We start from the raw sequence: 26,821 nt of genomic DNA, 5'->3' as shown, positions 1-26,821 counted from the left end.
AAAAAACAACCCAAGGTCTCTCGGTCCTCGACTGAAGCTGAATACCGCGCCCTTGCTCTTCTTGCTGCTGAGACCATGTGGGTCACATATATTCTTCGCGAACTCCGCGCCACTCACACTGTTCCTGCTCTCTATTGTGACAACAAATCAACCATCTGTGTGGCCAAGAATTCCGTCCTACACACCAGAATGAAGCATGTTGATACCGATTGTCTCTTTGTTCGCGATGAAGTTCAGGCCGGCACCATGACTGTGCAGTATGTACCCACTGAAGAACAACCGGCTGATATTCTCACCAAGCCTCTCCCGAGCCGACAGCACGATTACCTCAGTTCCAAGCTTCCGTTCGCTTCCGCTCAGCTCAGCTTGAGGGGGGATAATAACAGATAGTATTAAATAAATAGTATTAAATAATATTAGTATTTACTGTGTACTAATCCTAGTCCTATTAGAATTAGTACTCCTTAATCCTAGTCCTATTAGGATTAGTACTCCTTCCTATATCTCCTATATATATCTCCCATGTATTCCCTTATTAGGTTAACACTTCAATACAATTAATATTCCTTCACATCTAATAGCATAGAGAACAACCAATAATTGATTGTTTCACCTATCTATTTTATTGTGAACGGAACGACTTGGACAAGTTTAACTTATATAAATAATGATAATATATATTATCTTTATATACAATTAAATTATTTTCATTTTAACTTTTCATAAAAATAAAATTTACAATCATGACTTGTTATAACAGAAAAGGTTAACTTGATAACTTTTAATGCTATTGATATATATTGGTTGAATCTTAACTAAAAATTATATAATTATAAAGGGAAAATGCACAAGTACCTTTACTCTATGATCGAAATCTCAGAAACACACATTAACTAAATTAAGGTCCTATTACCCCCCTCTTCCCGCCCCCCCTCCCGGACTTATTTTTTTTGTAATTTTGAGCACCTTTTTTGGCTTACGTGACATCCAAATATCTCTCATGTGTAGAGTCACGAAATGTGTCACGTAAGACTAAAATTGTAAAAAATTACAAAATAAATAATTTCACGAGATAATAAAACTTTAGTTTAGTTATTTCTGAGATTTTGATCATAGTTTAGGAATACTTGAACATTTTCCCTAAATATAAATATATACTATAAAGAACTAGTCCACTAAAGATGCCACCTCATTGATTTCGCCTTTTTACTCTCACTTATTTCTTCTTTTCTAATTTTTCAAATATTTAACCAATACTTGAGTTTTAAAAAAAAAACTATAGCTTATCGCGAAAAAAAAAACATTAAAAGATGTATAGATCATCGAGCGCTACTCGTGTTTCAGATGATTATAATTTCACGAGTTATTATTCATCGTCTTCTAATTCATCGTCCTCGTTAATAAAGGTGTCTCCGGCGCTACGAGCATTATCTTTAGAAGCTAGTGAATTATTACCAATACATGAACCACTCTCTGATATTTCAAAAAAGGAAAAAATCTCGTGCAAAATTTGCTGAAAATGCTGTTCATATAATACCTTTTGTGTTATTATTGTGTGGATTTATCCTATGGTTTTTGTCTAATCCAGGTAAATTAATTCTATACATTATTTTAATGATTTTTTTTGAATTATTAATCAATTAATTAAATAAAACTGTTTTTTATTTTAATTTTGTAAAATAGATATTGATACACCAATATTGAAAGGGGAAGAAATTGCTACAAGAATAGAAGGATTGAGTATAGAGGGAGATCTCGATCCTGATGGAACGCATGTTACCAATTTACCCCTAGAATCGAGGGATGGCAATTTGATAAAACAAGGGCAAAGTCGTCAAAAATCATATACCGGAAAATGATATTATTTTTTTTTCACTTGTATTTACACTCATTTCTTTTTTGGGGGGATAATTTGATACTAAGTTCTTGATAATCACTCCAACTATAGAAGTTTCATTTTGTATATGTATTGATTGCCTTTGGAAAAAGTTCAAATTTATATGGTGGATCAATGAAGAGATATCAGTTAGTATCAATTTATGTGACACTTTTCGTTTTTCAATAATTTTTGAGCATGGAATCTTTAAAGTTTTCGAAATGAAATATATATATTTATAAACTACGTTAAAAGTATTATAAGTCACGATAATTATTAATTCAAAAAAATTAAAAGATATATGAAAATTTAAACTTCTTTAAATCTCGAAATTTAAAAAATATCACATAAATTGAAACAAAAAAAGTATTATCTTTTAACTTTTTTTGTTTAGCGCAATGAAAAAATTACGTATACTCAAGATTAAATAAGAAATAATAAATTTGATTGATTCAACTATAAAAAAATCGAAACAATTCAATTTGAACAACAAAGGACAATATAATTAATCAACCTATAACGATGAGTTGTTCAAGTTGGAGTTTTCTTTGTGGCTTAATTCTTTAATTTCTTTAGTTTCTCAATCTTCTTCAAATGAGAAGATCGATGGAGAAGTATAGAAAATTTGGAACATGAGTTTCTACGTAAGGTATTTATTAACCTTACAAGGCTTATGATAAAGTTTCGAGGGATATCTTCTAGAGACGACTAGAGGCTAGAGGTGTATTAGTAGTTTACATTAGGGCGATAAAAGATATATATGATAGAATCAAAACCCGAGCCAAAATGGTACCAAAGATTCACTCTTAGCCTATTTAATTTTTATGTTTTTAGTGATGGATGAATCAACGTGTTATATTCAAAACGAAATGTCATGGTGTATGCTAGTCGCAAAAGATATAATATCTAATGAGCACATGTCAGAGTTAATGCAAGGTTGAAGGTGTGGAGACAAACTCTGTAATCTAATAAATTCAGGTTAAGCAAGACTAAACGAAATATTTAGAGTGAAAATTAAGCGATACAATACATGACAAGTGTAGAAGTGAGACTTGACACACGTACTATCCCAAAAAGAGATAATTTTCAAGTATCTCAGACTTGTAATTCATGAAAATAGTGAATGGATGATGACGTTACACGTCATATTGGTGCATCATGGTTTAAGTTGCAGCTATCATTCAGACTCTTACATGGTAAAAAGATGTCAAGCTAACCAATGTGATGGTTAGACAAACTTTGTTGTATGGGGTGAACCGCTCACTAATCAAAAACTCTAACATTCAGAAAATACAAGTCGTATAAATAAGAATATTGTAATAGATATATGAGTATTTTTACGATTCGAATTAAATAAACGCACAATTAAATTGCTCATAAATTATATTTAGAGGATCATTTTGAACTTATCCAAACATAAAGTACCAATTTTTATCATTTTTCTCATCCACCTTTAACAACTATGTGGTCCAAATAATTTGATTCAATTAATTAGTTGGTGCCCAATATATATATATATATATATGTTAATTAATAATTAATTACTCTACTTTCACAAATTTTAATCTCTCTCTCACGCGCTGTCAACATTTCTCCTCGGCGATTTCCGGCGACGATCCGATTTTCCGGCGATATCCGACCGTAGAGAACAGAGACATCCTGCTTCCCTTCGCCTTTGGATGAGTCGACTTCTTCGTTTCGCAAAATCATGAATCCCGAATAGTTAGTTACCCTTCCTTTCTCCTTTGAATTACATTACTAGCATTTGTTTTTTGTTGATGATAAAATTGATCGAATATGTTGATTTATGCTGGATTTGTTGATTTTTCTCTTTAGATCCATGGTAGTTTTAATATTAGGCAATTTTTCTTTGTTTTGATAATTGTGGTGTTCATGTTTAATTCTCCGGATTCGGATAATAGATAGGAATAAACTTGAACCTGAAACACCTTTGAGCGCTAATGTTGGTCATTTACTTTGATTCTTATTTGATGATTTACGAGTTTTGGCTGTTAACAATTTAGTTTTTAGTTTCTGCCTATGATCCAAATCAATTTGGAAAAAGGGAGTAATGTGAGTTCTATCTATGCATTGATTTATCTTGCAATTGTGCTTGTTGGCTGTAGCAGACTGCCCTCTGGATTGGATTAGTCTAGGTACATACAAGTTGGATAAGACACTACCATAATCAAAAGATAAGAAAGGAACTGTCTTTATCACTTTTTTGACTTAGTGGAGGTGATCATAAGGATTTGGTCATCTTGGCAATTTACATGGGGTAGCTACCGGGTTCCTCTATCCACCAAGGCTTTTACAGAGATAGGCTGCCACTGCAGATAGGAAGAGTGTTTTGCTTACACTAGAATTTGAACTGTGACCATATGGTTCTCAACCTACTTCATTTGACCCTTAGGGCCACACCCTTGGGTGCAATGTTCAGTTGATTCTTGCTTGATTACTAGTTTGCACCTTGGCCTAAAGATGACAGAAGGTTTACTGGATGTGACTTGTTTTTTAACAGTTCCCTTCATGAAAATCTATCTGCCTATAAGGTTATTTTTATTTTCAGCTCAAATGGAACTTGACACCGTCTCTTCTTATGCTTTCTGCAGTGATTATTTGTTCAAACTTTTGTTAATAGGAGATTCAGGTGTTGGAAAGTCATGTCTTCTCCTGAGATTTGCCGTAAGTATATTCATCCCACTCAATAATGTCTTACTTTTAGTCACTATTGCATCTGAGTTGAATGTTACTTGCATGATTCTTATAATGGCTGATATTAAGCAATGAAACTAGGATATTGCCCATGTTGATATGTGCTAATGTATTTAGCAGCAGATATGAAGGTCGCCCCGTGTTGCACAATTAGGTCATGGACATGCATGGTCATGACCATCCTTGTGAATACATTTCTAGTTTATTTGTCTTTTGTTTGATATCGAGGTCTGACCTTCAGTCAAAACACATTTGGATAAGCTAATAAAAGCTTAAAGCAACAACTGAGAGTTGGAAAATAGAGAAAAGGAAGAAGTTACCAGTTTCAAAAAAAAAAAAAAAAAACAGACAAAAGGAAGAGAGCAACTGCCAGCATTTCTTGGGCTGTGTGGAAAGAATGAAATGATATATGCCTTGAGGATAAATGTACAGTCAATTTTTAGTCAAATGTCTGCGGTTGTTTAAATCCTGGTGTAAATTGTCTTTTGATATTGATGTGAACTTTATTACTGATGCCATTTTACCAAGTTTGACATTTGTGATGGGCATTGGATTTAATGGTTTTGGAAATTTCTTGTTTTGTGTCCGAACAAATGTGTTACATTTTCAGATCATTGTGTCGTATAAGTTGATTTACTGTTTCCTTATCTTCTGGTGCAGGATGATTCTTATTTGGACAGCTACATCAGCACAATTGGTGTTGACTTTGTAAGACAATTGATACTAGTGAAGATTACATATACAATATTCTTACAGTTGGTGAAGTTGCTAATTTTATGTTGCAGAAAATACGTACTGTGGAGCAAGATGGGAAGACTATTAAACTTCAAATTGTATGGTTTTCTTGTCTACTTTTTTCTTCGAGAATTGACATATGAACACTTCTTTACAATTGAAAATGATCTGAATTTATGCAGTAGTTTTTGTTTCTGTCATCATGCATTTTCAAAGTGAAATTTAAAGTCCTCGTCTGTGTTACATTTGCCAGTGGGACACTGCTGGACAAGAACGTTTCAGGACAATCACAAGTAGTTACTACCGTGGGGCACATGGCATTATAGTATGTTTGCCTGACTCCTCTATAAAACAATCAATCTGTTGATTTTTTTCTTTTTTGCTTGATGAAATCCTTTTTTTCTTATTCCTCTTTTTTGAATATTCTGGCAGATAGTTTATGATATAACTGATCAAGAAAGTTTCAACAATGTTAAGCAATGGTTGAATGAAATTGATCGCTATGCAAGCGAAAACGTGAACAAGCTTTTGGTTGGAAATAAGTCTGACTTGAATGATAACCGAGCTGTGTCGTATGATACAGCAAAGGTTAAGATCTAGCATTCTGTTCATTTTCCTTTTTGAGTTTGTCCTTCTAGTACATTGCTTCTAGATTGACTGAAATAGTTCTTGATTCACATACAAGGCTTTTGCTGATGAAATTGGCATTCCATTTATGGAGGCAAGTGCAAAGAGTGCCACTAATGTTGAACAAGCTTTCATGGCAATGGCAGCTGAGATAAAGAATAGGTATTTTCTGTTTCATTATTCCGGTTCTGTTGCCACTTCTTCAGGTTTGGGTGGGGGGTTCTGTCTTCTGTGGATTAGTGTTCGACACTTTTTACTACTTGATACAGGATGGCAACCCAGCCAGCATCAAACAATGCAAAGCCACCCACCGTGCAGATACGGGGACAACCTGTGAACCAAAAAAGCGGCTGCTGTTCTTCTTAGATGTCAGATTCTGCTTGCTAGAATATTCCAATAGCAATACCTTGTTTTCGAAGCTGTGCCAGTTCCATTCTTTTCATCTACCGGTATCCAAATGGCCTATACAAACCACAAGAATTGCTTTTCAAGTATAGGACTCTTTCTCCCTCCTTTGATATTTTCACTTCGTTGCGTTTCCATGTCTTAGTTGCAGTGTTTATTTCTGCAGTTTCAGGCATAATATATGTTTTAGAAGTTGGTTTTTTAGATGGGGATATATAGTGGATAGAACTGTAATGCTGTTGTACTTTACTATTATGAACTTCAAATAAATTGCTCAGCCAAAATGTTCTTGTGAAACGTTTCGTATTTTTATGTTGTGTGGTCTTGAAACAACAACAATTAGTCCAGAGTCGTGCCATGTAGGATCTTATTTGGGGGAAACGCCCCTACCAAGAATTTTTTCATAGCCAGAAGTCAAATTCGAGCATCTCAAAGTATTTTTATTTAATGAAAATGACGTCGGAATTCTGGATAACAAAAAAATAGTGAAATATAGCACATGATAATCAACAAATGGGGGTTTACCTGCTATGGGGCTCGTTTGACTTTGAAAAGGGATCGTTTTGGCCGTCAGTGCCAACCAACTCCATATTTAAGTTCTTAACGGATGTCCACGAAATTTTTGGCAAAAAAACGTAAGAATTACGGATGAAAAAAAATACATGGATAATCACACACGAAAAATCAGTAAAATGAGGGGTTTACCTACTCTTGGGCTCTTTGACCTTGAAAATGGGTCGTTTTGGCCGTTAAGGGTAACTAGCCATAAAACTAAGGTCTTAATTGACGTCCATGAATTTTTTTGGCAAAAATAATATCAGAATATGAATCATCAAAAAAGAAGGTGAATTATAGCACAGGAAAATCGGTAAAATGGGGGGGGGGGTATGCCTGCTTGGGGCTCGTTTGACCTTAAAAATTGTTCGATTTGGCCTTGAGGTCCAACCATCTCCATATCTGAGATCTTAACGGACGTCCATGAAAAATTTCAGCATTTTGGACGTTAAAATTTTGAATCACCAAAAATGAGTGTGAGCTATGGCACACGAAAATTGATAAAATTGGGGGTATGCCTGCTCGGGGGCTCGTTTGACCTTGAAATGGGTCGATTTGGTCGTGAAGGTCAACCGGCTCCATAGCTAAGGTCTTAACGAACGTCTGTATAAAAATTTCGACATTTTGGATCTCGTAAATTAGGATCACCAAAATCGAAGGCAAGCTATAGCACACAAAAATTGACAAAATGAGGGTTATGCCTACTTCAGGGCTCGTTTGACCTTGAAATGGACCGGTTTGGCCATGAGGGCCAACCGTCTCGATATCTTAACTCTTAACAGACGTGCGTGAAAAATTTTGGCATTTTGGACGTTGGAATTTCAGATCACCAAAAAAGATACTGAGGGCCAACCAGCTCCACAACTAAGGTTCTCACGGACGTCCAAGAAAAAATTTCAAATTTTTGTACGTCGAAATTTTAATTCAATAAAAAAGATGTTGAGCTATAGGACACAAAAATCTGCAAATGGGGGCATGCCTGCTTAGGAGCTCGTCTAACCTTGAAAATGGGCCGGTTTGGCTGTGAGGATTAACCGACTCCATAGCTTAGGTCTGAACGAACGTCCATGAAAATTTTCTAAATTTTAGACGTCAAAGTTCCAAATCACCAAAAAATATGTTGAGTTATAACACACGAAAATTAGCAAAAAAGAGGGGTATGGCGGCTTCGGGATTTGTTTGACCTTGAAAATGGACCGATTTGGCCTGTTCCACATCTATGGTCTTAACAAACCTGCATAAAATTTTTTGGAATTTTGGACAATGAAATTCTGGATCACCAAAAACGATGGTGAGCTATCGCATACGAAAATCAGCAAAATAGAAAGGTATGCCTACTTTAGAGCTTGTTTGACCTTGAAAATGGGTCGGTTTGGTCATGAGGGCTAACCGGATCCATAGCTAAGGTCTTAACAGACGTCCATGAAAAATTTTGGCATTTTAAACATCGAAATTCTGGATCACAAAAAAAATGGTAAGATGTAATTCACGAAAGTTGAAAATATGGAGGGTATGCCTGCTTCAGGGCTTGTTTGACCTTGAAAGTGGGCCGGTTTGGTCGTGAGGGCCTATCTGATCCATAGTTTATGTCTTAACGGACGTCCATGAAAATTTTTTGACATTTCAGACGTCAGAATTTCGTATCACCAAAAAAGATGGTGAGTTATATAGCACATGAAAATCAGCAAAATGGGGGTACCTATTTCGGGGCTCATTTGACCTTGAAAGTTAGTCGGTTTGGCTGTGAGGGCCAACCGATTTCATAGCAAAGGTCTTAACAGACGTCCTCAAAAAAATTTGAAATTTGAGACGTCGAAATTCCGGATCACAAAAAAATAGTAGTTATAGCACACAAAATTCAGCCAAGTGGGGGGGGTATGGTTGCTTCGGGCTCCTTCGGCCTTCAAAATTGGCCAGTTTGGTTGTGAGGGACAACCGGTTTCATACGTAAGGTCTTAAGGGACTTCCATGAAAAAATTTAGCATTTTGGATGTCGAAATTTTGGATCACCTAAAAAGATGGTGAACTATAGCTCACGAATATTGGCAAAATGTGGGGTATGCTTGCTTTGGGCTTGTTTGACCTTGACAATGGGTCGGTTTGACCGTTAGGTCCAACCGGCTCCATAGCTAAGGTCTTAACAGTCATCCATTAATAGTTTTAGCATTTTGGGAGTCGGAATTTTGGATTACCAAAAAAATATGGTGAGCGATAACACACAAAAAATAGGCAAAATGAGAATTTACATGCTAAAGGGCTCGTTTGACCTTAAAAATGGGTTGTTTTGACCGTCAGGGCCACCTGGCCTTATAACTAAGGTCTTAACAGACGTCAATGAAAATTTTTGCCAAAAATAACATTGAATTTCGGATCGCTAAAATACATGATGAACTATTTAACACGCAAAAATCAACATAATTGGGAGTTTACCAGCTCTAGGGCTCGTTTGACCTTAAAAACATGTCATTTTGGCCATTAGGGACAACTGGCTCCATAGATAAGTTCTTAACGGACGTCTAAGAAAACTTTGGCAGAAATGGCATCGAAATTTCGGATCACAAAAAATCCATGGACTATAGCACACTAAAAATCTGTAAAATGGGGTGTTTACCTTCTACGGCGCTTGTTTGACCTTGAAAATTGTTCATTTTGGCCGTCAGGGCCAAATAACCTTATAGTTAAGGTTTAAGCGAACGTTTATGAAAATTTTTGGCAAAAATAATGTCAAAATTTTGGATCACCAAAAAAGATCGTGAACAGTACCACACGAAAATTTGCAAAATAGGGGTTTACCTGCTCTGGGCTCGTTTGACATAAAATGGGTCATTTTAGTCGTTAGGGCCAACTGGCTCCATAACGAAGGTCTTAACGGACATCCACAAAAAAGATTGGCAAAAATAACATCGAAATTTTGGATCACCAACAATTCAAGGATAGCACATAAAAAATTGACAAATGGGGCATTGAAAATGGGTTGTTTTTACCGCAAGGACCAACTGATATTATAGCTAAGGTTTTAATGGACGTCCATGAAAAAAAATTTCAAAAATGATGTCGTTCCGAATTACCAAAAAATCAAATTTCGATTCGGTTCTTCGATATTCGATTTTAGAAAAATGTGCACCATAGTTTATATCAAACTAGATCGGTTCAGTTCGATTTTTTCTACTTTGGTTTGGTTTAGTTCGGTGCTTTTAAATTGGTTTTTCGATGTGAATAAAAATAAAGAGGGAATATGATAAAGTGTTAAGAGTTTCATCATGTATTCAATAAAAATAAAGAAGGCATAAATGATTTTTTTAGCAAAGATGCCAAAAGATTTGTTTCTGTTTCTTAGCATAAATGGCTGCCATTTTGCTAAAGCCTAAAGACGTTCTCCCATACCGGAATGTTGAATGAATAAAGAAGAGAGCAAGCAGCCTAGCAATCACGATGCCACGATGAATTTTCGAACAACCAAAATATAAGGACTCACAATGTACAATTGTACATAAACAACAATAGTTCAACACTTTATTGACATTATATTGTTGTCATTTAAAAATTGAAAATTTAAATGGGTCATGTAAATATTTCGAGTCAAAATTCAAAAGTGTATAACTATTACTCCCTCTGTCCCATTTTACTTGTCCACTTTTGAATTGGCACACCTATTAAGAAAATAATTAATGACGTAGTGAATTTACCATTTTACCCCTATTAATTATGAAGTGGATGAAAAGTTCTACATTTTTCAAAGTAATTAGTCATTTAATTGTGGGTATAATATGTAAAAAAATTGTTCTTTCTTGATTTATCAAAATGGACAAGTAATTAAGGACGACTATAAAAGGAAAAGTGGACAAGTAATTAGGGATGGAGGTAGTATTAATTGAGCAATATAATTTAAATATTTTTATATTTAGTAAATAAAACTTCGATTATTTGGTGCATCGTAGTTTTGGGACTCTTGCACCAAACTCTGAACCGAAGAATCGAAGTTCCAAAAAAAGAAAATCGACACCGAATCGAAACATCGAAGAACCGTAATTTCTCGGTTTGATTCGATTTTTCGATATTTATGCCCACTCCTAACTAGAGCACACGAAAATTAACAAAATGGGGGGTTTACCTGCTCTGGGATCGTTTGACCTTGAAAATGGGTCATTTTGGCAATCAGGGACAACTAGCTCCACAGCTAAGTTCTTAACAGACGTTTATTTTGCAAAATTGATGTCATAATTCTGGATCATCAATAATTCATGGACTATGGCACACAAGAAATCAGAAAAATTAAGGTTTTACCTTCTCTTTGGCTAGTTTGACCTTGAAAATTGGTCGTTTTAGCCGTTAGGGCCAACTAGTCTTATCGCTAAGGTTTTAGCGAACGTCCATGAAATTATTTTGCAAAAATGACATCGGAATTTCGGATACCAAAAAAGATCGTGAACTAGCACACACAAATTTGTAAAATGGGGGGTTTACATGCTTTAAGGCTCGTTTGACCTTTAAAATGGGTCGTTTTTTTGGCAGTCAGGTCTAACTGGCTCCATGACTAAGTTCTTAACTGACATCCACGAACAATTTTGGCAAAAACAACGTCGAAATTCCATATCACAAAAATACATGGACTATAGCGCACGAAAAATCGGCAAAATCGGGGATTAACCTACTTTGAGGCTCGTTTGATATCGAAAATGGGTCATTTTGGTCGTAGTGACTACTAGCCTTATAGCTAAGGTCTTAACGACGTTCATGAATACTTTTTGCAAAAATGACGTTGGAATTCTGGATCACCAAAAAAAATGATGAACTATAGCACATGAAAATCGGCAAATGGAGGATTTTACCTGCTTTAAGGCTTGTTTGACCTTGAAAATTGGTTGTTTTGGATGTGAAGGCCAACTGGTTCCATGTCTAAGTTCTTAGTTGAAGTTCATGAAAACTTTGGCAAAAATGACGTCCAAATTCTGGATCACTAAAAATCCATGGACTATAGCACAGAAAGATCGACAAAATGGGGGGTTTACTGCTCCAAGGCTTGTTTGACCTTGAAAATGGTCGGTTTTGGCCGTTATGGTCAACTGGCCTTATATCTAAGGTCTTAACGGACGTTCATAAATTTTTTTGACAAAAATGACATCGAATTCAGGATCACCAAAAACCCATGGACTAGCACAAAAACTCGACAAAATAGGGGATTTACTTGCTTCGGAGCTTGTTTGACCTTGAAATTGAATTGTTTTTACCGTAAGGGCCAACTGGCGTTATATCTAAGGTTTTAACGAATGTCCATGAAATTTTTTTTGCAAAATGTTGTCAAGATTCCAGATCACCAAAAAAGATGGTGAACTATAGCACACGGAAAATTGATAAAATTGGGAGTTTACCTGCTCCGAGGTCGTTTGACCTTGAAAATGGGTCGTTCTGGTCGTCATGGTCAACTAGCCTTATACCTAAGGGCTTAACGGACGTCCATTAAAAATTTTGACAAAAATAATATCAAAATTCTGGATCAACAAAAAAGATGACGAACTGTAGAAGACGAAAATCGGCAAAATGGGGGGTTTACCTACTCTAGGGCTCATTTGATCTTGAAAATGAGTCATTTTGGTCGTCCGGGCCAACTGTCTCCATAGCTAAGTTCTTAACTAACGTCCAAAAATTTTTTTTGCAAAAATGACGTGAAATTCTAAGTCAGGAAAAATTTCATGGACTATTGCACATGAAAAATCAGCAAAATAAGGGGATTACCTACTCCGGGGCTCGTTTCACCTTGAAAATGGGTCGTTTTGGTCATTAAGGACAACTAGCCTTATAGGTAAGTTCATAACGGACGTCCATGAAAATATTTGGCAAAAATGACATCGAAATTCCAGATTACCAAAAAAGATGATGAACTTCAGTACACGAAAATCGGCAAAATGAGAGATTTACCTACTCTATGGTTTATTTGACCTTGAAAATAGTCGTTTTGGCCACCAGGGCCAATTGGACTTATAGTCAAGTCTTAACGGACGTCTATGAAAATTTTTTGCAAAAATGACGTCTGAATTCTAGATTACCAAAAATAAGATGGTGAATTATACGAAAATAGGCAAAATGGCGGGTTTTCCTGCTCTAGGCTCGTTTGACCTTGAAAATTAATCGTTTTTGCCATCGGTCCAGCTGACTCCATAGTTAAGTTCTTAGCGGACCTTCACGGAAAATTTTGGTAAAAATGACATTGAAATCTGGATCAACAAAAATTCATGGACTATATAGCACAAGAAAAATCAATAAAATAGGTTTACCTTCTTCGGGGCTCGTTTGATCTTTAAATGGGTTGTTTTGGCTGTTAGGGTCAACTATCCTTAGAGCTAAGGTCCTAAGGATGTCCTTAAAAAATTTTGGCAAAACTGACATTGGAATTCCGGATCACCAAATAAGATGGTGAACTATAACACATGAAAATTGGCAAAATGAGGGGTTTACCTGCTCTGGGCTCGTTTGACCTTGAAAATGGATCGTTTTGATCGTCACGACCAACTTGCTCCACAACTAAGTTCATAATGGACGTCCACAAAAAATTATGACAAAAAAGATGTCGAAATCTGGATCACCAAAAATTCATGGACTATAGCACATGAAAAATTGACAAAATAGGAGGTATACCTTCTCCGGGGCTCGTTTGACCTTGAAAATGGATCATTTTAGCCGTTATGGCTATCTGGCATGAGAGCTAAAGTCTTAACGGACGTCCATGAAAAATTTTACCAAAATGTAGTCCAAATTTTAGATCACCAAAAAATATGGTGAACGATAGCACATAAAAATTGGCAAATTGGGGGGTTAACCAGCTTCGGGGCTTGTTTGACCTTGAAAACGGGTGTATTTATTCTTTGAGTTTGAGGTTGCAGAATGAATTCGTCAAAATTCTTTTTATCAACATATTTTTTTTCTCGGTATCTTTGACTAGTTTGGTGTTTACTTTTATGAACCAATGAAATACGTTCTAGACGTTAGGGCCAACTAGCTCCATAACAAAGTTCTTGACGGACATCCACAAAAGATTTTTGCAAAAATGACGTCGAAATTTTGGATCACCAAAAATTCATGAACTATAGCATACGATAAATCGGCATAATGGGGGATTTACCTTCTCGGGGGCTCGTTTGACCTTGAAAATGGATCGTTTTGACCGTCGGGGCCAACTTTTTATAACTAAGGTCTTAACGGACGTCTATGAAATTATCTTGCAAAAATGATGTCGGAATTTCGAATCACCAAAAAAGTTGTTAAATAATAGCACACGAAAATTGGCGAATGGGAAATTTACTTGCTCTGGGGCTCGTTTGATCTTGAAAATGGATCGTTTGAAAAAAATGACGTTGGAATTCGAATCACCAAAAAAGATTGTGAACTATAGCACACGAAAATCGGTAAAATGGGGGTTTTACCCACTCTGCGACTTGTTTGATCTTGAAAATGGATCGTTTTGGCCGTCAGGGTCAACTGGCTACATAGCTAAGTTCATAATTGACGTCCACGAAAAAAAATTAACAAAAATAACATCGAAATTATGAATCACAAAAAATCTATAGACTATAGCACACGAAAAATCGACAAAATGAGAGGTTTACTTGCTCCGGGGCTTGTTTGACCTTGAACTTGTTTTGATCCTTGTAATACCTGGATCAATAGATATAATTTTTAATCAATTGAAATATGTGTTGTTGATCCTTCAACTAATAAAACAAATATATTTAAGGAAGAATTGGTTATAAATCAATGAAACTTAAATGAATTAAGATATTCTAAAACTTACTAGCAATAGGTGTGGAGGGATTGTTGAAATCCTTTCAATATTAATCATAAATCTTGAATTCGAATAATGAAGATAAAGAACTTCGTGATAATTTCACTTTATCTCCGTTAGTAAATTTATCAAACCTGAATTTATGTTAGTCAAGCTAATGAATTCACATACGTAGTATCTGAAAAAGCAAAGAATTAAAACATGAATTTAACACACACAAAAAAAGATATATTATTGAGGAAAACTCAACTCTCAAAAGTAAACATAAAAAGGGTGGAATTATTTTATCTAATTTCCTTTAAAAAAAAAAATATAAGTATTTAATATTGTTTTCCTTTAATAAACTTAAGAAAAAGTGGTTAAGCTCATAAACAATGGAATAAACGAAGAAAAATATCAAAAACTTAATTAGAATTTAGATAAAACGAATAAGGAACCATTATTAATATTTACTTATGAGTTTTGACGATTTTAGTTTTCCAGATTGGACAAGACTGTTTTTGTTTCACACACATTACAAGTGAATTGTTACTTAAAAATTGAGAATATATAATAAGTTTGGTTTCTCTTTTCTACTTCGAAAACGCCGGTCATATCTTGATCGTGTGTCAAGAGGAGATGTTCCTACCTTAATCAGAAGTCTCTACTTCAAGTTATGGATAGAAAAATTCTTGATAGGGAATATTTCTCCCGTATGAGACCCTACCTGACACGAATTCAAAATAGTCGAGCTCCAACACAGATATGATATATATATATATATATAAATATATATATATATATATATATNTATATATATATATATATATATTAGTATCTGAACACGAGCTTTGTACGCGTACCCTATCTTAATCAATTTAAACTTTTTATTAAGATAGAGGAAGTATATTATATTGAAAATAATAATTTTAAAAAAGCTTAAACTATGAATGCTATTAAAATAAACTAATTATAAGACATCAATTGTAACTATACCTAAAGTAGATACAACTAATGAATCTAGACACATGCTTTGCACGTGTATTTGTTGAATTTCAATATAGATATTAAATATCGAGTGAAAATAAAAAGAAGTACATAATAATAGATAAATAACATATACATGTATTGCTTCAGTTATATGAACTTTGCATTTTCGATACAAAACATAAACACATAAGGAATAAACCTCAAAATTATGCAACTTTATTATTATAGAAGATAAAGTTTAATGACCACAAGTAAAATCAAAGAAACAAGTTCAATGATAGTAATTAATATTGGCCAATAAGAGTTGGAAATTGTTAACATAACTATCCTCTTTAAATGATAATATTTATATATTTAATTAATTATCCTACATCATATAGAAATTAAGATGTTTACAAGCTTGTATCATCCACCAACAAGTCAGTTACCCAATTGAAGTTTTGATTTTCTTCTTCAAACTCAAACTCCACTGGCTTTTTGCCCTTTTCATCATCTATTATATTCACCTTAGCATGAGAGGTACTCCCAATCTCAAGATTCTTCAACTCCTCAATTAATTTTGAATGGCTAGTTGAAAAAAGTGAAAAATCACTTTGATTTTGAAATGTGTGGTGAATTTTTGGTTGAGATTGATGAGACGAATTTTCAGGTTCAGAAACAATAGTACTATCATGCGATGGTGATGGTGACTGGTGATAATTACAAGGAATAATAATCCAAATACCCTTTGATATATCTTCAATTAAAATGTCAGGGTAAGGTTGGATGTGCAAAGGGTATTGATACACATAACACCAATTGTATTTGGTTTCAGGACGAAGCTCTTCTAGTGTATGAGCAAAAAAACATACCCGTCTATCACATAACGTGCCAGCATGGCACGGATGGGTCCTATATTTCGCTGGGTGTAGCCAGTACTCAAAAACTCCATGGGACAATTCACAACTATCCCCTTTAACGCATGATGCAAATTTATAGCCAGGACAAGGAATTGGTAAATAGTTATATTCTCTAGGATCACGACGACGTGCTTTTTCCCCTCTGTGTGTAAAGGGGCAAGAAGTCCAGTCATGATTATGGAGATTTGAACACCTTTTTATTTTGTAAGTGTACATACGAAATTCATCTGATTCGCATAAAGCTTGATCGATAAATTCCTGGTAATCATCCTCTTGCCTCCCAAACTGTTGATGACATGGAAAAAGTGATGAACAATAGTTGAAAAGGTGATTATTCCTATTATAAGCCATTTATTATTAAGATGGTGACGTTACAATTGATAAAAATGCAACCACAAAAAAAAAAAAAAACTTGTAAATATACTAATTTAGAATCAATTGTTAGATATAAGAAAGAAAGCTCTTTAGAACAATTGAAATATATAGAAAATTTAAAATTTTATTTTGAGAAACAAAATGAAGTTTTTCTTGTGAAGTAAGAGTGAGTGAAATTTGGGTTTGCACATGTGCTTATTTATAGCACAAGAAGTGTATAACTTATATTCTCTCCACCTGAATAAATCTATTTTTTTTTAATATGTAAAATAATTTAACTTAAAATTTTTATTTTACCCTTAATAAATAGTAATACAAAGTTTTATGGCTTGTTTTAGATAAAATACTACTTAGTTGATCAGGATTTCCATAGTTTAAATATCGTTAAGTAAAATGTATTACATAAATTAGGATAAATAAAAATACTTAACACACTCATATAAAATAAATGAACTCTACTAATATCGCTTGTATTCTACTATCAACATTCAAATCTCCACGTGTTTGTAATATTATTGGGGAAAAACACAAAAAAGAAGAAAAATAATTTAAAAATTAACTTATATTCTTGTGGGAGGTTACAACTTTGTTTTATTGCTAAATGTTAAACTTAGATGAACAAAAAGTCCTCAAATGGCATTGAATAATCTTGAAAATTTTGGCCATGAAACGACAATCTTCATGCATGCAAACTCCAGGTGTTAATTTGAGTGAAGTTACAAGTTTTTAATCGGTTGAGTTTGGAATTATATTTAAAAAAAAAAAAATCATCAAATAGCCTTAAATAACAATAAGAAATTAGGTCGTAAAATGAATATAAATAATGGCATAACTTGTATGCAAAGAGCCACATTGTAAGAAGGAAGAAAAACTTTATAAAAAATTTTTTGCAAAATAATTATACATAAATTATCACTTAAATTGTTTTTATGAATATACTTGAAGATGATTTACTACTTGCATCCTAATAAGAACAGGCGTATTCATCACCTCATAAATTTCTTTCGACTATCGTCACGTGCGTGCATGCGTGTAGTCGTGCTTGCATGCGTGTGTGTGCGTGTATGCGTGTATTCATGCGTGCATGCATGTATTCATGCGTGCGTACGTGCATACACATTAAAGTTTAAATAAGGCTTTAAGGTGTTAATTAGGGTATATGCAATTCTAGATTTCACTAAATTAGCAATATAAAATTAAAAATTAAATTTCGTATTTAATTGATGAATATTTATTTGATAGGAGTTTAGGATATTTCAAGAAACATAATTATAGATTGTACCATAAATGACATTAGTACTATTTAAAATATAACCAAAATTGACAAAAAAAATTTAAAATTTAGCACTTTAGTCCTGTAACATGACATTGAGAACTAGAGCCAAATAGAAAAACAAATTAAAAAGCATTGTTAATTAACAACTCAACTCAAAGGAATAAAGTGATTATGCAAAGGATGTTTTAAATATTCAGCCAATCAAAAATTTCTCCAACATTATGTACTTGGATAAAGATAAATATAAACTAGTAAAATCCCAACCTGTTTGATGGGTTATTTTGCATGATTTTTCTTTAGTAAAACCAAAAACAAATCAAATAGTATATATTTTTAAAATTTAAAATCAAATTAAATATTGATTTTTTTTAATAAGTAAATTTCATATATAGAAAACATAAAAATCATATTTGTATGTTATAACTATAGTTTGCATAATTACACTCCATAGCAAATCTTATGTTTGCTACGGAGCTTTTGATTTGTATAATTCACTAGAAACATTCAATTTCATACAAATTGTTCAGTATTGTATAAATTCAGTGATACATTATAATGCATAACAAGATGTAATTGTATAATTATAAGTGCATAAGACGAATATTTATGTATTTGTATTTGTATATACACTTTTCTCTAGTGTTATACAAACACAAATACACATTTTATACCGAAATATATAAAATGACTAATTATATATCGAATCAGATGGCAAAAAAAAAGGTTATTTGCTGTGATTACAATAAACTATGGCAATAACATTTAATTTAAATTAATAGTTTGCTATTTTATATAATTTTCCTATAATTGATTGGTCTGAATCCGAAGCCCATATTACAATTGAGATGGGCTTAGGCTCATTTTGTTTAATTTTGCTTGCAAAACACTCAAATAATTCTTATTACTTTTTTTTTTCTAAAAATAAATTCTAACACAAATAACAACTTGTTTGGATTGTTTGTATTATATTGTTAATTCAAATATAATATTTGTTTTGATTATTATTTATATTATGTTATATTATATCACTAAATTCATTGTAATGTCTTTTAAAATATATATTTAAAAAAATGATCAAAATTTACATAATTTGAATATCATAAAGTAAAAGTGTCACAAGACAAATAAAAATACTTTAACACTCATAAAATAAATGAACTCTGTTAGTATCTCTTCTACTTATAAACTACTACTTTCATGCAAATCTCCATGTGTTTGTAATATAAACCTCGAAGGTTACAACTTTGTTTTATTTGGATTTTACATGAACAAAAAGTCATCAAATAGCATTAAATTGGTTAAAAGTTAGGTCATAAACCGACAATCCTCATAGAACTAACTACCTGCATACAAAAGCCAGATGTTTATGTCAGAGGCGGAGCCAAAATTTTTTATAAGAGGGTTCAAAATTTATATAATTAGACACATAAAATAGCTGAAAGGGGTTCGACATCTATTATATATACATATAAAATTATTTTAACCATATATAAATAATATAATTTTCCGTCGAATCCCCTTCGTACAAGGTAGCTCCGCCCCTGATTTATACTATGTTTTCTGAAAAAGAAAAGGAAAAAGAAGAAAGACTTGTCATACTCTCCTACAAGTTTGTGTAAACAAAATTTGAGTGAAAGTTACAACTTTTTAATCAATTGAGTTTGGGATTATATAAACAAAAAAATCTTCAAATAGCCTTAAATGACAATAAGAAATAGGTCATAAAATGACAATATATAATTTCATAATTTGTATGGAAATAGTCACATTGTAAGAAGCCCAACCATTTAATTTGCTATAAAAGGAACAAATAACTTTATAGGAAATATTTTTTTGCAAAATAATACATAATACATAATTTATCACTTCAATTTAATTATGTATATATTTAAAGATGACTTGCAACTTGCCTAAAAATCTCTTTCAATAATTGTCATGTATGTGTTCACTTAAGCTAAGATCATGATTAGCTAGGATAGATGCAATTTTAGATAGAGGGAAAAGAAAATTGATGCTCTTTTAGTCCCTAAAATACTAACAAATATATCCCTTGTTAAAATTGATATATTCTTGATGTTTGATTGAGTAACCAGCTCTCACATCGATTAGTTGTTAACTATAAAATTGTAATAGGTTCACAATTGTTAATTCAATAAATCGATAACTATAATTCAAAATATTAAGTTCGTAGTTGGATTATTGATGTGATTTGAACTTAAACATCCTTACGTAAGTTTTGATGATTTCAGACTTACGCACATTGATAAATCATCAATTATAAAATTGTATTTTGTTTACCAAGTGTTAATTTGATAAATTAATAACAATAATCCGATAAATAAAGTACGATTTTGAGTTATCGATTCAATTTTAAACATCCTTACCTAAGTTAACTTAGTAACATCATTGGTCTGAACTCTGAAGGCTTTGGTCCAGAGCCCATATTACAAATTAAAGTTTTGGAATATGGGCTCCATATCACAAATTGAAGGCCTTGCAAGAAAGCCCATATTTACAAATCGATATGGGCTTTAGGTTCATTTTGTACATAATTATATATCGTGAATTCAAATATAATATTTCTTTTTAAGGATTATTATTTCTCGATTGGAATGATAACAATATTATAGCTCGTGGAGGTAGAAAGGTAAAGAGAGGGAGAGTATTGTATGCAGATCTTGCTCTTATTTCGTGGAGATAGAGAGATTATTTTTTTTAAAAATCCGACTCAAATAATGTATATCAAAATAGTATGAAAGGAAAATACAAAAATAAAAAAGACATAACAAATTACACGAAAAGCATTACATGACATTCAATAACAGCAAAAAAAGAACAAATAATATGAAGTATCATAAACAATAATTATAAGACAAAAACTACTAACATATATGATACACCAAACTACCACCAATCCTAATACAAATTGAAGGCAAAAGGTATTTTTTTTTAACACAAATAAAATATGTCAACTACTCAAATTACATAAATGTGATGAAAGTGTTCCACAATAGTTGTGTTTTATATCAAGTGAGTTCTAATATATCATGTCATTATGACTTATGAGAATATTAAAAAATAAAAATTAAATAAATCTTTTTCTAAAAAAAAATGGTGGGGTGGTAGAGTAATTAGGTTAGCCTCTAAAGTCAATGTCCTACTCAAGGATAAACTTGAAAGAAGTAGGGTCTATGGTCTATGGACAACAATTAAACAACATGTAATAGATCACATGTCATTATGAGAAAATAAAAGTTTCAAAATTCAAATTAAAAAAATTAAGTAAATTCTCCAAAGAACGAACTAAAAAGAAAAATAAGCGAAATATATAGTAATTAGAAAAACGTTACAAGTAGAAATGGAGTTAGAATATAAAATTTATATATTTTAAAATTTTAATTATTATAAGTTATTGAATCGAATCGAATTCAAGCTTTTTTTCTAAAAGTCAAGGTCCACCTCAAAGGATAAACATGAATGTAGGTTCTATGGACAAGCATTGACAAATAGAGGACTTTTTAAAGTCTTCTTTGATTTAGACTACACACATGTACCATACATAAATGACCTATCCACTTGGTCCATTTACCATTGACTTCTATTTGGTCCATCTACCATTCCTTTCTCTTATATTTGGAGTGGCATTAAATCATCAAAATTAAATTTTCTTATATTTGATAATTCGATAATCGATAAGTTATTTAGAATTTATGAGTAAGTCTTAGAATTTTGATAGCTGATTTCATGAGTAACTTGATAGTTAGTACTGTCGATTAATGACTCTCACTTGATACAAGGGATAAATTTGTTGCATAAATTATAGTGCATGTAAATTCATAATTTTATAGTCAAATTTGATATTTTATGTATATATTTTAAAAAAAAATTATAAAATATTATATGTTGGTCGTCTTGCTCTAAGTAGGGTGAACTATACACTTGGTTTTGAATGTTGAGTTATTTACTTAGAGGAACAAAAATCAATTCTCACTTAATACTTCAATTCTGCATCTTCTTTTATCGTCACATTTTGATTTTAAAAGTTCTAAATTCGTCCTCATTTTTCAAAGATAATTTAATATGATAAATATTTAACTAAAATTTTTTAAGAGAAGCTTAAAATGTTAATTTGAAGAGTAAGAGGGGGACATTAAGGAATACCATAGAATTTGCATATCTCCAAATCCATTTTTGACAAACATAATGCACTTTGGCATTTGGGGTTTTGGGGGAGAGTTTCTCTTATCTCAACAAAGAGAAAAGCATGGTCTATATTTGTTGCGGAAAAATATATAATTGATTCGAAAAACGTATTAATAAATATTTGAAAATGATATAACAAGCTACAAGTAGAAAGATAAAACCACATTTTGATTTGTACGAAAAAAGAATTAATTAAAAAAATAATATAATACTATTTCAATAACACTTCACACGTCACACCATATACAGAAAATAATTTTTTCTTTCCAACCAATAAATACCGTGGAATAGCGCTCACAAGTCACTTTTGACTTATATATTTTTAAAAATATTTATCATAAAATTTTAAAATAATCATAATTTTTTTATGAAATTTAAAATTGTTAGTAATAGTAAATGTTTCAAAAATAATTTGTAAGCATTACTTTTACAAAGTTATATGTCCTTTCACAGATTCAATTTATTATTTATATATATATATACATAATCATTAAACTTTACTTGTTGGAATAAAGTATTATAATGGTCACAAAAGTTTGATTTTGTAACTTTATTTCTACCGTCAGTAATGTTTAATAATTTTGATATTATAGTAGGTTAAATTTAAATATAATTTGTTATATTAGTAAAAAATAATAAAGTTTCAATCATTACGTAAAATTAATATTAATGAAAATCAAACTTTTTACAACTTTGAATTAACCCTATCACAATATTTTTTCCAATTGGACTTTCTATTTCCTCCATTATCATAGTTCGATGCATAGAATATTTCGCATTTACGATAAATTCGAAAAAATTATGTACGAAGTATTTTGGTTCGGAGAAATGTTCGGCTTTTTAAATGACCAATAGTTGATGGACACCTGTCAATTGTTCAATTTGACATCCAACTTGCATAACACTTGATCTACTCTCCATTTCTCCATCACATTTCTGAACGGCTTTTCTTCTCCGTTTCATGGAACCGTTTTCCGACGAGCTTGCCGGTTCCGGCGATGCTCGTCTTTTCGCCGTAACTCGAACCGGTTCCGGTTCATTCAAACCGATCCGGTGCGGGAAATTCAAATGTGCTTTTGATCCTCTCATTCTATAAGCAGCTTTATCATAAGCAATTGCAGCTTCTTCAGCTGTTTCGTACGTTCCAAGCCAAACCCTAGCTCCGTTCTTCGCCGGATCTCTAATCTCCGCCGCAAATTTCCCCCACGGACGCTGTCTAACGCCTCTATAATGTCTTCCTTTCGGTGTTTCAGCAGCCGGAGCTGCCGTAGTCTCCGCCGGAGAAGGTGAAAATTCAGGCGCCGATTCAATTTCTTCTCTCGGCTCCGATTTTACTTCGCCGGCGGTGAAATTAAACGGCGACCATCCGACGCTTAGAGCGTCTTTTAATAGACCGTAAATTACCATATCTTCGGAATCGTCGACTTTTAGTGGTAAATCTCCCCATTTTTCAGTTAAACAGGGAATTAGACGACTGAAGCTTGAATTCCGGCGATACACCGGAAAATCTACCGGGAAGTTCGTCGGTGGTAACTGTTGATCCATTTTGCTTTGAATTTTAGTTTTTTTCTAGTGATTTATGAGGTATTTGGCGTTCAATTTGGACTTGAGAAGAATGAGGGAGGACACATATATAGGGAAGTGAGGAGGAATGAGATTCATGCATCTAAAAAAGGATCTATAATGTTGTCATATATTTTTTTAGTATTTGATTTTCGATATCTATATTTAAAAAGTTTTTATTAATTCGATTTTACATATGAAAAAAAGGATAAAAATATTTTCAAACTATCTTAAATGATATATAGAAATCCTTCGTCATACTTTTGAAATATTGATGACCTGTTTCTTTCGTACAAAAATTAAAGCATATATGACTTTACTCTAACGTAAGATAAAATAGGGACATGTATGGCACAATCTTATCTATCAAAATGTCAAATTGATAAATATGATTATAACACGTGTATGTCTGTTAGTATAAACAATATATATGTTCTAATTTTTTAACGATAAAGATATCCATATCCCAAAAATATAAAAAAATATTTACATATTATTTACTATAGTTCGAGGATATATTTATTTATTTTTTTATTGTATATTATTAAACTCGTCAAGAAAGATAATACGATCAATTAAAAGGATTTTATACATAAAATTTAAATTCATGACATCGGATAAAGAGAAAAAAAATCTCAATCCATTTTCACAATATACGTTATAATTTTTTATATTAACTCATAATGAAGGAGTACTTACTGTTTCTCGTTGATTATAAAATGGTAATATAAAAAGTTTATGTGTAATGGTGATAAGGTGGGTTCTTGGAAGTTTCTATTGTGGGCAAGTGGATATATTGTTTAATGCAATATTATATCACGTGGCCAAAAGGCAAAAACACAACTTGAACAAGGGGCAATTAATTACGTCATTGATTTCGAAAGATCAAGTACTTATTACACCATATTTTATTTGTCATAATATTTATTTATAGTTAAATATATAATTTGGCTTAGTAGTTTATTAGAGTTATATATGTATTAATAATTATTGATAAGTAATTTTATTTTGTGTAAACACATAAAATTATACATAATTTAGGTATATATTAATTACGTAACTTTTTGGGTTAAGATCAAATAATATATTAATTTTATATATAAATAATTGACTTTTTTAAATTAATTTTCTTATGAATAAAATCATTATTGTTCTTGAAATACTTTTAAACTAGTTTTCAACCTTCAAATTGTTTTTTTCTAGTTGAAGTTGAAATAGTAGTGGACCAAAGACCATATGTGAATCAAATATTAATTTGCTAATATTATTTCAAAATTTTTAAATTAAAAAATACCTTTCTTTGAGTTAGATTAAAGATAATTATATATGTTCATATTAGATTACTTGGCACGAAAGTTAGTTGATTTAATTAGTATTATCAAATATTTAAATGTGGTTATTTGTGCTTGGCATGTGCTTATGTCGTTTGCTAATCTTCTAGAAAGAATTGCATACATAATTTATCATTTCAAGATATATTATTAACAGGTTTTTAATATGTGTACTGAGGTTCGATTAACTTTGAATTTGTATTCTCTATCGAAATGATTGCACATCTAATGAATTAAGATTGAGACCTCTACTTAAGAATGAAATAGTAATTAACGTTTCGTCAAAATCCTTATTCGTTCATTTTTTTATTCATTTTTATTTATTTTGTTGACAAATTAAAGACAAAATGATTAGATTCCTAAAAATTTATTATAAAAATATTTATTTTAAATATTGTATCACGTAAGCTATTAGCTATTGATTATGTAATATAATTAATCCGTTAACCTTTGACTAGTGGTTAGCGTTAAGATAATTAAGTAACTTAGACAAAAATTAAACAGCCAATTAAGTTGTCTTTCTGCTATGATCACTTGTTAATTATGATTATGGACTTATGGTCCTTTTTTTTTTTTACTTATGGTCCCCTATATATCTTGTCGATGACCTTTTAATTAATTAACCAATCGAATCTTTAATTTCTCTAACTTTTTATGTCGACAACAAAATTGAATGATATTGTTCAAGAAATTATATATTATAGGGAAAATGCACAAGTATCCTCTGATCAATCTATGTTCGAAATTTCAGATACACTTTTATACTATACTAAGGTCCTATACCTCCTGAACTAATTTTATAAGTAATTTTCTACCCTTTTTCGGCTTACGTGGCACTAGCTTGGAAAAAAAAGTCAATCAGCATTGGATCCACAAGATAATGTCACTTAAGTCGAAAAGGAATAAAAAATTATTAATAAAATAAGTTTAGGGGGTAATAGGACCTTAGTATAGTATGAGTGTGTCTCTAGATTTCGGGTATAGATTGAGGGGGTACTCGTACATTATATTATATACAACTTCCTCCGCCTCATATTGGTTGATCATTTTATTAAAAATAATTGCTTAGTTTTTCACCTTACTAAATTAGAAAGTACTAATTAAATTGTTTTCCTATATCACTTTTACAAATAATTTTTTTCGAAAGTGTTTACATTTACTTGTAAAATTTTCAAGAATTTTTTCGAAGGGTGAATAAGTAAAATTTATCATCTTATTTATGATTTCTTAATATGCATCGTACAAAAGAAAAATAATCAAACTAATATGAAATAGATGAATGATTGTTATGCTAGCTTCAGAATGGTTAATTGATTGCTTTAGGTCAAATTTTGTATCTGTTTTTCGAAAAATCTCACGTCATTAAGAGTATTTATCTAATTTTATTACTCCCTCCGTCCATTATTGTTTGTCATGGTTTCTATTTTTAGTTCAAACTATAAGAACTTTTACTAACATTTTAAGATGTGTTTTTTCACCATATTGATATGCAAAAAATTGCAATTTATAGTACTT

The 26,821-nt window shown here is 32.0% G+C and overlaps 2 protein-coding genes and 1 pseudogene across 2 annotated transcripts; 2 read left to right on the top strand and 1 right to left on the bottom strand.

Annotated features, from left to right (window-relative positions):
* Window positions 1-1,310: 1,310 nt before the first annotated feature.
* LOC107020207 lies at window positions 1,311-1,930 on the top strand (annotated as a pseudogene).
* A 1,482-nt stretch (window positions 1,931-3,412) lies between these two features.
* Window positions 3,413-6,655, top strand: LOC107018595 (ras-related protein RABD2a). The gene is made up of 8 exons (XM_015219116.2): window positions 3,413-3,598; window positions 4,489-4,561; window positions 5,252-5,299; window positions 5,377-5,424; window positions 5,580-5,651; window positions 5,759-5,914; window positions 6,012-6,115; window positions 6,223-6,655. Exons 1-8 carry the CDS (start codon window positions 3,585-3,587, stop codon window positions 6,317-6,319), a joined length of 612 nt encoding a protein of 203 aa, XP_015074602.1. The 5' UTR covers window positions 3,413-3,584; the 3' UTR covers window positions 6,320-6,655.
* A 16,393-nt stretch (window positions 6,656-23,048) lies between these two features.
* Window positions 23,049-24,061, bottom strand: LOC107018892 (ethylene-responsive transcription factor 1-like). The gene has a single exon (XM_015219479.2). It carries the CDS (start codon window positions 23,955-23,957, stop codon window positions 23,253-23,255), a length of 705 nt encoding a protein of 234 aa, XP_015074965.1. The 5' UTR covers window positions 23,958-24,061; the 3' UTR covers window positions 23,049-23,252.
* Between the last annotated feature and the right edge of the window lie 2,760 nt (window positions 24,062-26,821).

The sequence above is a fragment of the Solanum pennellii genome, chromosome 5 (assembly GCF_001406875.1).
Source record: "Solanum pennellii chromosome 5, SPENNV200".
Classification (NCBI taxonomy): domain Eukaryota; kingdom Viridiplantae; phylum Streptophyta; class Magnoliopsida; order Solanales; family Solanaceae; genus Solanum; species Solanum pennellii.
This window is presented reverse-complemented; position numbering and strand designations above follow the sequence as displayed.

Excerpts from the sequence above, each read along its gene's own strand:
- LOC107018595 (XM_015219116.2), top strand. Across the intron at positions 5,300-5,376 it reads GCACAATTGGTGTTGACTTT|AAAATACGTACTGTGGAGCA; the intron begins GTAAGACAATTG and ends TTTATGTTGCAG. Across the intron at positions 6,116-6,222 it reads GCAGCTGAGATAAAGAATAG|GATGGCAACCCAGCCAGCAT; the intron begins GTATTTTCTGTT and ends TACTTGATACAG.
- LOC107018892 (XM_015219479.2), bottom strand. The coding sequence starts at position 23,957 with ATGGATCAACAGTTACCACCGACGAACTTCCCGGTAGATTTTCCGGTG.